This window comes from Phyllobates terribilis, unplaced genomic scaffold (genome assembly GCF_046119375.1).
Source record: "Phyllobates terribilis strain yellow unplaced genomic scaffold, ASM4611937v1 Scaffold_7__3_contigs__length_470593459, whole genome shotgun sequence".
NCBI classification, from domain to species: domain Eukaryota; kingdom Metazoa; phylum Chordata; class Amphibia; order Anura; family Dendrobatidae; genus Phyllobates; species Phyllobates terribilis.
This window is the reverse complement of record NW_027362767.1, coordinates 185,934,496-185,952,920: the sequence shown is the minus strand read 5'-3', so window position 1 is coordinate 185,952,920 and position 18,425 is coordinate 185,934,496. Positions and strand designations below refer to the sequence as shown.

At 45.9% G+C, this 18,425-nt stretch overlaps 1 protein-coding gene across 2 annotated transcripts in view; it reads left to right on the top strand.

Annotated features, from left to right (window-relative positions):
- The window catches only part of LOC141154120 (uncharacterized), an 81,157-nt gene that overhangs the window by 42,974 nt on the left and 19,758 nt on the right, over window positions 1–18,425 (top strand). For both annotated transcript variants that reach the window (XM_073639593.1, XM_073639592.1), the window contains exon 2: window positions 15,115–15,190. In XM_073639593.1, the coding sequence (XP_073495694.1) occupies window positions 15,115–15,190 (76 nt within the window). The remainder of the gene's footprint in view (window positions 1–15,114; window positions 15,191–18,425) is intronic.

Below are 18,425 nucleotides of genomic sequence, written 5' to 3'. Positions count from 1 at the left end.
TAATGCCCCCATTATGATTCTTATGTATCACGTATGATGCCCCCATTATGCCCCTTATGTATCATGTATGAGGCCCCCACACAGTGTAATGCCCCCATTATGCCTCTTATGTATCATGTATGAGGCCCCCCACAGTGTAATGCCCCCATTATGCCTCTTATGTATCATGTATGAGGCCCCCACACAGTGTAATGCCCCCATTATGACTCTTATGTATCACGTATGATGCCCCCATTATGCCTCTTATGTATCATGTATGAGGCCCCCACACAGTGTAATGCCCCCATTATGCCTCTTATGTATCACGTATGATGCCCCCATTATGCCCCTTATGTATCATGTATGAGGCCCCCACACAGTGTAATGCCCCCATTATGCCTCTTATGTATCATGTATGAGGCCCCACACAGTGTAATGCCCCCATTATGCCTCTTATGTATCATGTATGAGGCCCCCACACAGTGTAATGCCCCCATTATGCCTCTTATGTATCATGTATGAGGCCCCCAACAGTGTAATGCCCCCATTATGCCTCTTATGTATCATGTATGAGGCCCCCACACAGTGTAATGCCCCCATTATGCCTCTTATGTATCACGTATGAGGCCCCCACACAGTGTAATGCCCCATTATGCCTCTTATGTATCACGTATGATGCCCCCACACAGTGTAATGCCCCCATTATGCCTCTTATGTATCATGTATGAGGCCCCCACACAGTGTAATGCCCCCATTATGCCCCTTATGTATCATGTATGAGGCCCCCACACAGTGTAATGCCCCCATTATGACTCTTATGTATCACGTATGATGCCCCCATTATGCCCCTTATGTATCATGTATGAGGCCCCCACACAGTGTAATGCCCCCATTATGCCTCTTATGTATCACGTATGATGCCCCCATTATGCCTCTTATGTATCATGTATGATGCCCCACACAGTGTAATGCCCCCATTATGCCTCTTATGTATCATGTATGAGGCCCCCACACAGTGTAATGCCCCCATTATGCATCTTATGTATCATGTATTAGGCCCCCACACAGTGTAATGCCCCCATTATGCCCCTTATGTATCATGTATGAGGCCCCCACACAGTGTAATGCCCCCATTATGCCTCTTATGTATCACGTATGATGCCCCCATTATGCCCCTTATGTATCATGTATGAGGCCCCCACACAGTGTAATGCCCCCATTATGCCTCTTATGTATCATGTATGAGGCCCCCCACAGTGTAATGCCCCCATTATGCCTCTTATGTATCATGTATGAGGCCCCCACACAGTGTAATGCCCCCATTATGCCTCTTATGTATCATGTATGAGGCCCCCACACAGTGTAATGCCCCCATTATGCCTCTTATGTATCATGTATGAGGCCCCCAACAGTGTAATGCCCCCATTATGCCTCTTATGTATCATGTATGAGGCCCCCACACAGTGTAATGCCCCCATTATGCCTCTTATGTATCACGTATGAGGCCCCCACACAGTGTAATGCCCCATTATGCCTCTTATGTATCACGTATGATGCCCCCACACAGTGTAATGCCCCCATTATGCCTCTTATGTATCATGTATGAGGCCCCCACACAGTGTAATGCCCCCATTATGACTCTTATGTATCACGTATGATGCCCCCATTATGCCCCTTATGTATCATGTATGAGGCCCCCACACAGTGTAATGCCCCCATTATGCCTCTTATGTATCACGTATGATGCCCCCATTATGCCTCTTATGTATCATGTATGATGCCCCCATTATGCCCCTTATGTATCATGTATGATGCCCCCACACAGTGTAATGCCCCCATTATGCCTCTTATGTATCATGTATGATGCCCCCACACAGTGTAATGCCCCCATTATGCCTCTTATGTATCATGTATGAGGCCCCCACACAGTGTAATGCCCCCATTATGCCCCTTATGTATCATGTATGAGGCCCCCACACAGTGTAATGCCCCCATTATGCCTCTTATGTATCATGTATGAGGCCCCCCACAGTGTAATGCCCCCATTATGCATCTTATGTATCATGTATTAGGCCCCCACACAGTGTAATGCCCCCATTATGCCCCTTATGTATCATGTATGAGGCCCCCACACAGTTTAATGCCCCCATTATGCCTCTTATGTATCATGTATGAAGCCCCCACACAGTGTAATGCCCCCATTATGCCTCTTATGTATCATGTATGAGGCCCCCACAGTGTAATGCCCCCATTATGCCTCTTATGTATCATGTATGATGCCCCCACGCAGTGTAATGCCCCCTTTATGCTTCTAATGTATCATGTATGAGGCCCCCACACAGTGTAATGCCCCCTTTATGCTTCTAATGTATCACGTATGATGCCCCCCACACAGTGTAATGCCCCCATTATGCCTCTTATGTATCATGTATGAGGCCCCCCACAGTGTAATGCCCCCATTATGCCTCTTATGTATCATGTATGAGGCCCCCACACAGTGTAATGCCCCCATTATGCCTCTTATGTATCATGTATGAGGCCCCCACACAGTGTAATGCCCCTTATGTATCATGTATGAGGCTCCCACGCAGTGTAATGCCCCCATTATGCTTCTTATGTATCATGTATGAGGCCCCCACACAGTGTAATGCCCCCATTATGCCTCTTATGTGTCATGTATGAGGCCCCCCACAGTGTAATGCCCCCATTATGCCCCTTATGTATCATGTATGATGCCCTCACACAGTGTAATGCCCCCATTATGCCTCTTATGTATCATGTATGAGGCCCCCACGCAGTGTAATGCCCCCATTATGCCCCTTATGTATCATGTATGAGGCCCCCACACAGTGTAATGCCCCCATTATGCCCCTTATGTATCATGTATGAGGCCCCCACACAGTGTAATGCCCCCATTATGCCCCTTATGTATCATGTATGATGCCCCCACACAGTGTAATGTCCCCATTATGCCTCTTATGTATCATGTATGAGGCCCCCACGCAGTGTAATGCCCCCATTATGCCCCTTATGTATCATGTATGAGGCCCCCCACAGTGTAATGCCCCCATTATGCCTCTTATGTATCATGTATGAGGCCCCCCAGTGTAATGCCCCCATTATGCCTCTTATGTATCATGTATGAGGCCCCCACACAGTGTAATGCCCCCATTATGCCCCTTATGTATCATGTATGAGGCCCCACACAGTGTAATGCCCCCATTATGCCCCTTATGTATCATGTATGAGGCCCCCACGCAGTGTAATGCCCCCATTATGCCCCTTATGTATCATGTATGAGGCCCCCCCACAGTGTAATGCCCCCATTATGCCTCTTATGTAGGATGTATGATGCCCCCACACAGTGTAATGCCCCCATTATGCCTCTTATGTATCATGTATGAGGCCCCCCACAGTGTAATGCCCCCATTATGCCCCTTATGTAGGATGTATGATGCCCCCATTATGCCTCTTATGTATCATGTATGAGGCCCCCACACAGTGTAATGCCCCCATTATGCCTCTTATGTATCATGTATGAGGCCCCCACACAGTGTAATGCCCCCATTATGCCCCTTATGCAGGATGTATGATGCCCCCACACTGTGTAATGCCCCCATTATGCCCCTTATGTATCATGTATGAGGCTCCCACGCAGTGTAATGCCCCCATTATGCCTCTTATGTATCATGTATGAGGCCCCCACACAGTGTAATGCCCCCATTATGCCTCTTATGTATCATGTATGAGGCCCCCACACAGTGTAATGCCCCATTATGCCCCTTATGTATCATGTATGAGGCCCCCACACAGTGTAATGCCCCCATTATGCCTCTTATGTATCATGTATGAGGCCCCCACACAGTGTAATGCCCCCATTATGCCTCTTATGTATCATGTATGAGGCCCCCCACACAGTGTAATGCCCCCATTATGCCTCTTATGTATCATGTATGAGGCCCCCACACAGTGTAATGCCCCCATTATGCCCCTTATGTATCATGTATGAGGCCCCCCACATGTAATGCCCCCATTATGCCCCTTATGTATGATTTATGAGGCCCCCACACAGTGTAATGCCCCTATGAGGCCCCCACACAGTGTAATGCCCCCATTATGCCCCTTATGTATCATATATGAGGCCCTCACAGTGTAATGCCCCCATTATGCCCCTTATGTATCATGTATGAGGCCCTCACACAGTGTAATGCCCCCATTGTGCCTCTTATGTATCATGTATGAGGCCCCCACACAGTGTAATGCCCCCATTATGCCCCTTATGCAGGATGTATGAGGCCCCCACACAGTGTAATGCCCCCATTATGCCCCTTATGTATCATGTATGAGGCCCCACACAGTGTAATGCCCCCATTATACCCCTTATGTATCATGTATGAGGCCCCCATTATGCCTCTTATGTATCATGTATGATGCCCCCCACACAGTGTAATGCCCCCATTATGCCTCTATGTATCATGTATGATGCCCCCCACAGTGTAATGCCCCCATTATTCCCCTTATGTATCATGTATGAGGCCCCCACACAGTGTAATGCCCCCATTATGCCCCTTATGTATCATGTATGAGGCCCCCACACAGTGTAATGCCCCCATTATGCCCCTTATGTATCATGTATGAGGCCCCCACACAGTGTAATGCCCCCATTATGCCCCTTATGTATCATGTATGAGGCCCCCACACAGTGTAATGCCCCCATTATGCCTCTTATGTATCATGTATGAGGCCCCCACACAGTGTAATGCCGCCATTATGCCCCTTATGTATCATTTGAGGCCCCCACACAGTGTAATGCCCCCATTATGCCTCTTATGTATCATGTATGAGGCCCCCACACAGTGTAATGCCCCCATTATGCCCCTTGTGTATCATTTATGAGGCCCCCACACAGTGTAATGCCCCCATTATGCCTCTTATGTATCACGTATGATGCCCCCATTATGCCTCTTATGTATCATGTATGAGGCCCCCACACAGTGTAATGCCCCCATTATGCCTCTTATGTATCATGTATGAGGCCCCCACACAGTGTAATACCCCCATTATGCCTCTTATGTATCATGTATGAGGCCCCCACACAGTGTAATGCCCCCATTATGCCTCTTATGTATCATGTATGAGGCCCCCCACAGTGTAATGCCCCCATTATGCCTCTTATGTATCATGTATGAGGCCCCCACACAGTGTAATGCCCCCATTATGCCTCTTATGTATCACGTATGATGCCCCCACACAGTGTAATGCCCCCATTATGCCTCTTATGTATCACGTATGATGCCCCCACACAGTGTAATGCCCCCATTATGCCTCTTATGTATCATGTATGAGGCCCCCACACAGTGTAATGCCCCCATTATGCCTCTTATGTATCACGTATGATGCCCCCACACAGTGTAATGCCCCCATTATGCCTCTTATGTATCATGTATGAGGCCCCCACACAGTGTAATGCCCCCATTATGCCTCTTATGTATCATGTATGAGGCCCCCACACAGTGTAATGCCCCCATTATGCCTCTTATGTATCATGTATGAGGCCCCCACACAGTGTAATGCCCCCATTATGCCTCTTATGTATCATGTATGAGGCCCCCACACAGTGTATTGCCCCCATTATGCCCCTTATGTATCATGTATGAGGCCCCCACACAGTGTAATGCCCCCATTATGATTCTTATGTATCACGTATGATGCCCCCATTATGCCCCTTATGTATCATGTATGAGGCCCCCACACAGTGTAATGCCCCCATTATGCCTCTTATGTATCATGTATGAGGCCCCCCACAGTGTAATGCCCCCATTATGCCTCTTATGTATCATGTATGAGGCCCCCACACAGTGTAATGCCCCCATTATGACTCTTATGTATCACGTATGATGCCCCCACACAGTGTAATGCCCCCATTATGCCTCTTATGTATCATGTATGAGGCCCCCACACAGTGTAATGCCCCCATTATGCCTCTTATGTATCACGTATGATGCCCCCATTATGCCCCTTATGTATCATGTATGAGGCCCCCACACAGTGTAATGCCCCCATTATGCCTCTTATGTATCATGTATGAGGCCCCACACAGTGTAATGCCCCCATTATGCCTCTTATGTATCATGTATGAGGCCCCCACACAGTGTAATGCCCCCATTATGCCTCTTATGTATCATGTATGAGGCCCCCACACAGTGTAATGCCCCCATTATGCCTCTTATGTATCATGTATGAGGCCCCCAACAGTGTAATGCCCCCATTATGCCTCTTATGTATCATGTATGAGGCCCCCACACAGTGTAATGCCCCCATTATGCCTCTTATGTATCACGTATGAGGCCCCCACACAGTGTAATGCCCCATTATGCCTCTTATGTATCACGTATGATGCCCCCACACAGTGTAATGCCCCCATTATGCCTCTTATGTATCATGTATGAGGCCCCCACACAGTGTAATGCCCCCATTATGCCCCTTATGTATCATGTATGAGGCCCCCACACAGTGTAATGCCCCCATTATGCCTCTTATGTATCACGTATGATGCCCCCATTATGCCCCTTATGTATCATGTATGAGGCCCCCACACAGTGTAATGCCCCCATTATGCCTCTTATGTATCACGTATGATGCCCCCATTATGCCTCTTATGTATCATGTATGATGCCCCACACAGTGTAATGCCCCCATTATGCCTCTTATGTATCATGTATGAGGCCCCCACACAGTGTAATGCCCCCATTATGCATCTTATGTATCATGTATTAGGCCCCCACACAGTGTAATGCCCCCATTATGCCCCTTATGTATCATGTATGAGGCCCCCACACAGTGTAATGCCCCCATTATGCCTCTTATGTATCACGTATGATGCCCCCATTATGCCCCTTATGTATCATGTATGAGGCCCCCACACAGTGTAATGCCCCCATTATGCCTCTTATGTATCATGTATGAGGCCCCCCACAGTGTAATGCCCCCATTATGCCTCTTATGTATCATGTATGAGGCCCCCACACAGTGTAATGCCCCCATTATGCCTCTTATGTATCATGTATGAGGCCCCCACACAGTGTAATGCCCCCATTATGCCTCTTATGTATCATGTATGAGGCCCCCAACAGTGTAATGCCCCCATTATGCCTCTTATGTATCATGTATGAGGCCCCCACACAGTGTAATGCCCCCATTATGCCTCTTATGTATCACGTATGAGGCCCCCACACAGTGTAATGCCCCATTATGCCTCTTATGTATCACGTATGATGCCCCCACACAGTGTAATGCCCCCATTATGACTCTTATGTATCACGTATGATGCCCCCATTATGCCCCTTATGTATCATGTATGAGGCCCCCACACAGTGTAATGCCCCCATTATGCCTCTTATGTATCACGTATGATGCCCCCATTATGCCTCTTATGTATCATGTATGATGCCCCCATTATGCCCCTTATGTATCATGTATGATGCCCCCACACAGTGTAATGCCCCCATTATGCCTCTTATGTATCATGTATGATGCCCCCACACAGTGTAATGCCCCCATTATGCCTCTTATGTATCATGTATGAGGCCCCCACACAGTGTAATGCCCCCATTATGCCCCTTATGTATCATGTATGAGGCCCCCACACAGTGTAATGCCCCCATTATGCCTCTTATGTATCATGTATGAGGCCCCCCACAGTGTAATGCCCCCATTATGCATCTTATGTATCATGTATTAGGCCCCCACACAGTGTAATGCCCCCATTATGCCCCTTATCTATCATGTATGAGGCCCCCACACAGTTTAATGCCCCCATTATGCCTCTTATGTATCATGTATGAAGCCCCCACACAGTGTAATGCCCCCATTATGCCTCTTATGTATCATGTATGAGGCCCCCACAGTGTAATGCCCCCATTATGCCTCTTATGTATCATGTATGATGCCCCCACGCAGTGTAATGCCCCCTTTATGCTTCTAATGTATCATGTATGAGGCCCCCACACAGTGTAATGCCCCCTTTATGCTTCTAATGTATCACGTATGATGCCCCCCACACAGTGTAATGCCCCCATTATGCCTCTTATGTATCATGTATGAGGCCCCCCACAGTGTAATGCCCCCATTATGCCTCTTATGTATCATGTATGAGGCCCCCACACAGTGTAATGCCCCCATTATGCCTCTTATGTATCATGTATGAGGCCCCCACACAGTGTAATGCCCCCATTATGCCTCTATGTATCATGTATGAGGCCCCCACAGTGTAATGCCCCCAATATGCCTCTTATGTATCATGTATGAGGCCCCCACACAGTGTAATGTCCCCATTATGCCCCTTATGTATCATGTATGAGGCCCCCCACAGTGTAATGCCCCCATTATGCCTCTTATGTATCATGTATGAGGCCCCCACACAGTGTAATGCCCCCATTATGCCCCTTATGTATCATGTATGAGGCCCCCACACAGTGTAATGCCCCCATTATGCCCCTTATGTATCATGTATGAGGCCCCCACACAGTGTAATGCCCCCATTATGCCCCTTATGTATCATGTATGAGGCCCCCCACAGTGTAATGCCGCCATTATGCCCCTTATGTATCATGTATGAGGCCCCCCACAGTGTAATGCCCCCATTATTCATCTTATGTATCATGTATGAGGCCCCCACACAGTGTAATGCCCCCATTATTCATCTTATGTATCATGTATGAGGCCCCCACACAGTGTAATGCCCCCATTATGCCCCTTATGTATCATGTATGAGGTCCCCACACAGTGTAATGCCCCCATTATGCCCCTTATGTATCATGTATGAGGTCCCCACACAGTGTAATGCCCCCATTATGCCTCTTATGTATCATGTATGAGGCCCCCACACAGTGTAATGCCCCCATTATGCCTCTTATGTATCATGTATGAGGCCCCCACACAGTGTAATGCCCCCATTATGCCTCTTATGTATCATGTATGAGGTCCCCCACAGTGTAATGCCCCCATTATGCCTCTTATGTATCATGTATGATGCCCCCACACAGTGTAATGCCCCCATTATGCCCCTTATGTATCATGTATGAGGCCCCCACACAGTGTAATGCCCCCATTATGCCTCTTATGTATCATGTATGAGGCCCCCACACAGTGTAATGCCCCCATTATGCCCCTTATGTATCATGTATGAGGCCCCCACACAGTGTAATGCCCCATTATGCCTCTTATGTATCATGTATGAGGCCCCCACACAGTGTAATGCCCCCATTATGCCCCTTATGTATCATGTATGAGGTCCCCCACAGTGTAATGCCCCATTATGCCTCTTATGTATCACGTATGAGGCCCCCACACAGTGTAATGCCCCCATTATGCCTCTTATGTATCATGTATGATGCCCCCACACAGTGTAATGCCCCCATTATGCCTCTTATGTATCATGTATGAGGCCCCCACACAGTGTAATGCCCCCATTATGCCCCTTATGTATCATGTATGAGGTCCCCCACAGTGTAATGCCCCATTATGCCTCTTATGTATCATGTATGATGCCCCCACGCAGTGTAATGCCCCCATTATGCCTCTTATGTATCATGTATGAGGCCCCCACACAGTGTAATGCCCCCATTATGCCTCTTATGTATCATGTATGAGGCCCCCACACAATGTAATGCCCCCATTATGCCCCTTATGTATCATGTATGAGGCCCCCACACAGTGTAATGCCCCATTATGCCTCTTATGTATCATGTATGAGGCCCCCACACAGTGTAATGCCCCCATTATGCCCCTTATGTATCATGTATGAGGTCCCCCACAGTGTAATGCCCCATTATGCCTCTTATGTATCACGTATGATGCCCCCCACACAGTGTAATGCCCCCATTATGCCTCTTATGTATCATGTATGAGGCCCCCACACAGTGTAATGCCCCCATTATGCCTCTTATGTATCATGTATGAGGCCCCCACACAGTGTAATGCCCCCATTATGCCCCTTATGTATCATGTATGAGGCCCCCACACAGTGTAATGCCCCCATTATGCCTCTTATGTATCATGTATGAGGCCCCCACACAGTGTAATGCCCCCATTATGCCTCTTATGTATCATGTATGAGGCCCCCACACAGTGTAATGCCCCCATTATGCCTCTTATGTATCATGTATGAGGTCCCCCACAGTGTAATGCCCCCATTATGCCTCTTATGTATCATGTATGATGCCCCCACACAGTGTAATGCCCCCATTATGCCTCTTATGTATCATGTATGAGGCCCCCACACAGTGTAATGCCCCCATTATGCCCCTTATGTATCATGTATGAGGTCCCCCACAGTGTAATGCCCCATTATGCCTCTTATGTATCATGTATGATGCCCCCACGCAGTGTAATGCCCCCATTATGCCTCTTATGTATCATGTATGAGGCCCCCACACAGTGTAATGCCCCCATTATGCCCCTTATGTATCATGTATGAGGCCCCCACACAGTGTAATGCCCCATTATGCCTCTTATGTATCATGTATGAGGCCCCCACACAGTGTAATGCCCCCATTATGCCCCTTATGTATCATGTATGAGGTCCCCCACAGTGTAATGCCCCATTATGCCTCTTATGTATCACGTATGATGCCCCCCACACAGTGTAATGCCCCCATTATGCCTCTTATGTATCATGTATGATGCCCCCACACAGTGTAATGCCCCCATTATGCCTCTTATGTATCATGTATGAGGCCCCCACAGTGTAATGCCCCATTATGCCTCTTATGTATCACGTATGATGCCCCCCACACAGTGTAATGCCCCCATTATGCCTCTTATGTATCACGTATGATGCCCCCACACAGTGTAATGCCCCCATTATGCTTCTTATGTATCATGTATGAGGCCCCCACACAGTGTAATGCCCCCATTATGCCTCTTATGTATCATGTATGAGGCCCCCACGCAGTGTAATGCCCCATTATGCCTCTATGTATCATGTATGAGGCCCCCACAGTGTAATGCCCCCATTATGCCTCTTATGTATCATGTATGAGGCCCCCCACACAGTGTAATGCCCCCATTATGCCTCTTATGTATCATGTATGAGGCCCCCACACAGTGTAATGCCCCCATTATGCCCCTTATGTATCATGTATGAGCCCCCACACAGTGTAATGCCCCCATTATGCCCCTTATGTATCATGTATGAGGCCCCCACACAGTGTAATGCCCCCATTATGCCCCTTATGTATCATGTATGAGACCCCACACAGTGTAATGCCCCCATTATGCCTCTTATGTATCATGTATGATGCCCCCACACAGTGTAATGCCCCCATTATGCCTCTTATGTATCATGTATGAGCCCCCACACAGTGTAATGCCCCCATTATGCCTCTTATGTATCATGTATGAGGCCCTCACACTGTGTAATGCCCCCATTATGCCCCTTATGTATCATGTATGAGACCCCACACAGTGTAATGCCCCCATTATGCCTCTTATGTATCATGTATGATGCCCCCACACAGTGTAATGCCCCCATTATGCCTCTTATGTATCATGTATGATGCCCCCACACAGTGTAATGCCCCCATTATGCCTCTTATGTATCATGTATGAGGCCCCCACACAGTGTAATGCCCCCATTATGCCCCTTATGCAGGATGTATGATGCCCCCACGCAGTGTAATGCCCCCATTATGCCTCTTATGTATCATGTATGAGGCCCTCACACAGTGTAATGCCCCCATTATGCCCCTTATGCAGGATGTATGATGCCCCCACACAGTGTAATGCCCCCATTATGCCTCTTATCTATCATGTATGAGGCCCTCACACAGTGTAATGCCCCCATTATGCCCCTTATGCAGGATGTATGATGCCCCCACGCAGTGTAATACCCCCATTATGCCTCTTATCTATCATGTATGAGGCCCTCACACAGTGTAATGCCCCCATTATGCCTCTTATGTATCATGTATGATGCCCCCACACAGTGTAATGCCCCCATTATGCCTCTTATGTATCATGTATGATGCCCCCACACAGTGTAATGCCCCCATTATGCCTCTTATGTATCATGTATGAGGCCCCCACGCAGTGTAATGCCCCATTATGCCTCTATGTATCATGTATGAGGCCCCCACAGTGTAATGCCCCCATTATGCCTCTTATGTATCATGTATGAGGCCCCCCACACAGTGTAATGCCCCCATTATGCCCCTTATGTATCATGTATGAGCCCCCACACAGTGTAATGCCCCCATTATGCCCCTTATGTATCATGTATGAGGCCCCCACACAGTGTAATGCCCCCATTATGCCCCTTATGTATCATGTATGAGACCCCACACAGTGTAATGCCCCCATTATGCCTCTTATGTATCATGTATGATGCCCCCACACAGTGTAATGCCCCCATTATGCCTCTTATGTATCATGTATGAGCCCCCACACAGTGTAATGCCCCCATTATGCCTCTTATGTATCATGTATGAGGCCCCCACACAGTGTAATGCCCCCATTATGCCTCTTATGTATCATGTATGAGGCCCTCACACTGTGTAATGCCCCCATTATGCCCCTTATGTATCATGTATGAGACCCCACACAGTGTAATGCCCCCATTATGCCTCTTATGTATCATGTATGATGCCCCCACACAGTGTAATGCCCCCATTATGCCTCTTATGTATCATGTATGATGCCCCCACACAGTGTAATGCCCCCATTATGCCTCTTATGTATCATGTATGAGGCCCCCACACAGTGTAATGCCCCCATTATGCCTCTTATGTATCATGTATGATGCCCCCCACACAGTGTAATGCCCCCATTATGCCCCTTATGCAGGATGTATGATGCCCCCACGCAGTGTAATGCCCCCATTATGCCTCTTATGTATCATGTATGAGGCCCTCACACAGTGTAATGCCCCCATTATGCCCCTTATGCAGGATGTATGATGCCCCCACACAGTGTAATGCCCCCATTATGCCTCTTATCTATCATGTATGAGGCCCTCACACAGTGTAATGCCCCCATTATGCCCCTTATGCAGGATGTATGATGCCCCCACGCAGTGTAATACCCCCATTATGCCTCTTATCTATCATGTATGAGGCCCTCACACAGTGTAATGCCCCCATTATGCCTCTTATGTATCATGTATGATGCCCCCCACACAGTGTAATGCCCCCATTATGCCCCTTATGCAGGATGTATGATGCCCCCACACAGTGTAATGCCCCCATTATGCCTCTTATGTATCATGTATGAGGCCCTCACACAGTGTAATGCCCCCATTATGCCCCTTATGTATCATGTATGAGGCCCCCCACACAGTGTGATGCCCCCATTATGCCTCTTATGTATCATGTATGATGCCCCCACACAGTGTAATGACCCCATTATGCCTCTTATGTATCATGTATGAGGCCCCCCACAGTGTAATGCCCCCATTATGCCCCTTATGTATCATGTATGAGGCCCCCCACAGTGTAATGCCCCCATTATGCCTCTTATGTATCATGTATGAGGCCCCCACACAGTGTAATGCCCCCATTATGCCCCTTATGTATCATGTATGAGGCCCCCCACAGTGTAATGCCCCCATTATGCCTCTTATGTATCATGTATGAGGCCCCCACACAGTGTAATGCCCCCATTATGCCCCTTATGTATCATGTATGAGGCCCCCACACAGTGTAATGCCGCCATTATGCCCCTTATGTATCATGTATGAGGCCCTCCACAGTGTAATGCCCCCATTATGCCCCTTATGTATCATGTATGAGGCCCCCCACAGTGTAATGCCCCCATTATGCCCCTTATGTATCATGTATGAGGCCCCCACACAGTGTAATGCCCCCATTATGCCTCTTATGTATCATGTATGAGGCCCCCCACAGTGTAATGCCCCCATTATGCCTCTTATGTATCATGTATGATGCCCCCACACAGTGTAATGCCCCCATTATGCCCCTTATACAGTATGTATGATGACCCCCACACAGTGTAATGCCCCCATTATGCCCCTTATGTATCATGTATGAGGCCCCCATACAGTGTAATGCCCCCATTATGCCCCTTATACAGTATGTATGATGACCCCCACACAGTGTAATGCCCCCATTATGCCCCTTATGTATCATGTATGAGGCCCCCACACAGTTTAATGCCCCCATTATGCCCCTTATGTATCATGTATGAGGCCCCCACATAGTGTAATGCCGCCATTATGCCCCTTATGTATCATGTATGAGGCCCCCCACAGTGTAATGCCGCCATTATGCCCCTTATGTATCATGTATGAGGCCCCCCACAGTGTAATGCCCCCATTATGCCTCTTATCATGTATGAGGCCCCCACACAGTGTAATGCCGCCATTATGCCCCTTATGTATCATGTATGAGGCCCCCCACAGTGTAATGCCGCCATTATGCCCCTTATGTATCATGTATGAGGCCCTCCACAGTGTAATGCCCCCATTATGCCCCTTATGTATCATGTATGAGGCCCCCACACAGTGTAATGCCCCCATTATGCCTCTTATGTATCATGTATGAGGCCCCCACACAGTGTAATGCCCCCATTATGCCTCTTATGTATCATGTATGAGGCCCCCCACAGTGTAATGCCGCCATTATGCCCCTTATGTATCATGTATGATGCCCCCCACAGTGTAATGCCCCCTTTATGCCCCTGTAATCAGGTGACCAGATACAATACACAGACAAACACAAAGCCTCTACTCTTTTGGAGAAGAGAAAGAGGGACATACCATGCTGCTCGCTATGCGTGCTTCAGCAAATTTTGGCTACGCCCCTGGTCACACCCCAATCCACACCAAGTTACCATTTCTTTCTCCCTCGGTTCAGTCGTAGCCGCCAGAACTTTCTCATCTTTATCTACCTTCACTATATTACATCTGGCTTTTTTGTGTCTGTAAGGCCGTGTTCACACTTTGCAGAAATACTGTGTTCTTTGTTTTCAGCAGGATCTGTACTAAACTACACAATAATTATCTTCTCCCCCTTATTTGAAACCTTTCTGGTGCAGATGTGAAGCCGCATTTTTAATGTACTTTTTATAGTATGGAAAAGCTTTGACTTTGCACAAAATAAAGTATCTGCTTTTTTTTAGGCTCCACTTAGAAGCGTCTGGAGGAAAAAAAGCACCAAAACCGCACAGATCAGCAGCGTCCTTGGGCGCACAGCAGGTGCCTTTTTTTATTAAAGTTGTTTTATTAAGGATTTTTTACATAAATTGGGTAAAGAAAAAGGAGGAAGACATATTATAAATATACAGTAATATAGAAAAAGGGGGGGACATTATAAATACACAGTAATATAGAAAAAAGGGGGATACATAAATACACAGTAATATAGAAAAAAGGGGGATACATAAATACACCGTAATATAGAAAAAGGGGGGAGACATTATAAATACACAGTAATATAGAAAAAGGGGAGACATATTATAAATACACAGTAATATAGAAAAAGGGGGAGACATATTATAAATATACAGTAATATAGAAAAAGGGGGGGACATTATAAATACACAGTAATATAGAAAAAAGGGGGATACATAAATACACCGTAATATAGAAAAAGGGGGGAGACATTATAAATACACAGTAATATAGAAAAAGGGGAGACATATTATAAATACACAGTAATATAGAAAAAGGGGGAGACATATTATAAATACACAGTAATATAGAAAAAAGGGGGATACATAAATACACAGTAATATAGAAAAAAGGGGGATACATAAATACACCGTAATATAGAAAAAGGGGGGAGACATTATAAATACACAGTAATATAGAAAAAGGGGAGACATATTATAAATACACAGTAATATAGAAAAAGGGGGAGACATATTATAAATATACAGTAATATAGAAAAAGGGGGGGACATTATAAATACACAGTAATATAGAAAAAAGGGGGATACATAAATACACCGTAATATAGAAAAAGGGGGGAGACATTATAAATACACAGTAATATAGAAAAAGGGGAGACATATTATAAATACACAGTAATATAGAAAAAGGGGGAGACATATTATAAATACACAGTAATATAGAAAAAGGGGGAGACATATTATAAATACACAGTAATATAGAAAAAGGGGGAGACATATTATAAATACACAGTAATATAGAAGAAGGGGGGACATATTATAAATACACAGTAATATAGAAAAAGGGGGGGCATATTATAAATACACAGTAATATAGAAAAAGGGGGGAGACATAAATACACAGTAATATAGAAAAAGGGGGGAGACATAAATACACAGTAATATAGAAAAAGGGGGAGACATTATAAATACACAGTAATATAGAAAAAAGGGGGATACATAAATACACCGTAATATAGAAAAAGGGGGGAGACATTATAAATACACAGTAATATAGAAAAAGGGGAGACATATTATAAATACACAGTAATATAGAAAAAGGGGGAGACATATTATAAATACACAGTAATATAGAAAAAGGGGGAGACATATTATAAATACACAGTAATATAGAAAAAGGGGGAGACATATTATAAATACACAGTAATATAGAAAAAGGGGGAGACATATTATAAATACACAGTAATATAGAAAAAGGGGGAGACATATTATAAATACACAGTAATATAGAAGAAGGGGGGACATATTATAAATACACAGTAATATAGAAAAAGGGGGGAGACATAAATACACAGTAATATAGAAAAAGGGGGGAGACATAAATACACAGTAATATAGAAAAAGGGGGAGACATTATAAATACACAGTAATATAGAAAAAAGGGGATACATAAATACACAGTAATATAGAAAAAGGGGGGATATGTTATGAATACTCCTTAATATAGAAGCGGGAAGAAATATAAATACACAGTAATATAGAAGAAGGGGGAGACATATTATAAATACACTGTCATATAGAAAAAGGGGGAGACATATAAATAGACAGTAGTATAGAAAAAGGTGGAGATATAAATACACAGTAATATAGAAAAAAGTGAGCTATACATACACAGTAATATAGAAAAAGGGGGAGGCATATTATAATACACAGTAATATAGAAAAAGGGGGCATATATCATAAACTAGCTATTGAGCCTGTTCTACACCCGGGTGGCGATCATTTTTATTGGTATATGGTCTCCCATGCTGGTATGTGCTGCCCCCATTCTGGTATTTGTGCTCCCCAATCCTGTTCCTCCATCCTGTTATGTGCTGCTCTCATCAATATCCTGGTATGCATGGCACCCCTCACCCCCAATCCTGGTATGCATGGCACCCCTCACCCCCAATCCTGGTATGCATGGCACCCCTCACCCCCACTCCTCGTATGCATGGCATCCCTCATCCCCAATCCTGGTATGCTAAGCTCCCTCATACCCAATCCTGGTATGCATGGTACCCCATCCCTCATCCCTATCCTGGTATGTATAGTACCCCTCATCCCCAATCCTGGTTTGCATGGCACCCCTCATCCCCAATCCTGGTTTGCATGGCACCCCAGGGTATCCACATTAAAATTGGATGAAGGGTTTAGGCGTTTCAGCTCCTTAATATGTGCCACCCTGTTTTTAAAGGGACCAAAAGTAATTGGACAGATTAAATAATTGTAAATAAAATGTTCATTTCTAGTACTTGGTTAAAAACCCTTTGTTGGCAATGACTGCCTGAAGTCTTGAACTCATGGACATCACCAGACGCTGTGTCTCCTCCTTTTTGATGCTCTGCCAGGCCTTCACTATGGTGGTCTTCAGTTGCTGTTTGTTTGTGGGCCTTTCTGTCTGAAGTTTAGTCTTTAACAAGTGAAATGCATGCTCAATTGGGTTGAGATCAGGTGACTGACTTGGCCATTCAAGAATATTCCACTTCTTTGCTTTAATAAACTCCTGGGTTGCTTTGGCTTTATGTTTTGGGTCATTGGTCGTCGTTTCATACTACAGATGGACAATCAGTTTGGCTGCATTTGGCTGGATCTGAGCACACAGTATGTAGTTACTTTCATGCAGTCTTCTCTTTATGGTAGATTTGGATATTGATACGCCTACCTCCTGGAGAGTGGTGGTCACTTGGTTGGCTGTTGTGAAGGGGTTTCTCTTCACCATGGAGATTATTCTGCGATCATCCACCACTGTTGTCTTCCGTGGGCGCCCAGGTCTTTTTGCATTGATGAGTTCACCAGTGCTTTCTTTCTTTCTCAGGATGTAGCAAACTGTAGATTTTCCCACTCCTAATATTGTAGCAATTTCTCGGATGGGTTTTTTCTGTTTTTGGAGCTTAAGGATGGCTTGTTTCACCTGCATGGAGAGCTCCTTTGACCGCACGTTTACTTCACAGCAAAACCTTCCAAATGCAAGCACCACACCTCAAATCAACTCCAGGCCTTTTATCTGCTTAATTGAGAATGACATAACGAATGGATTG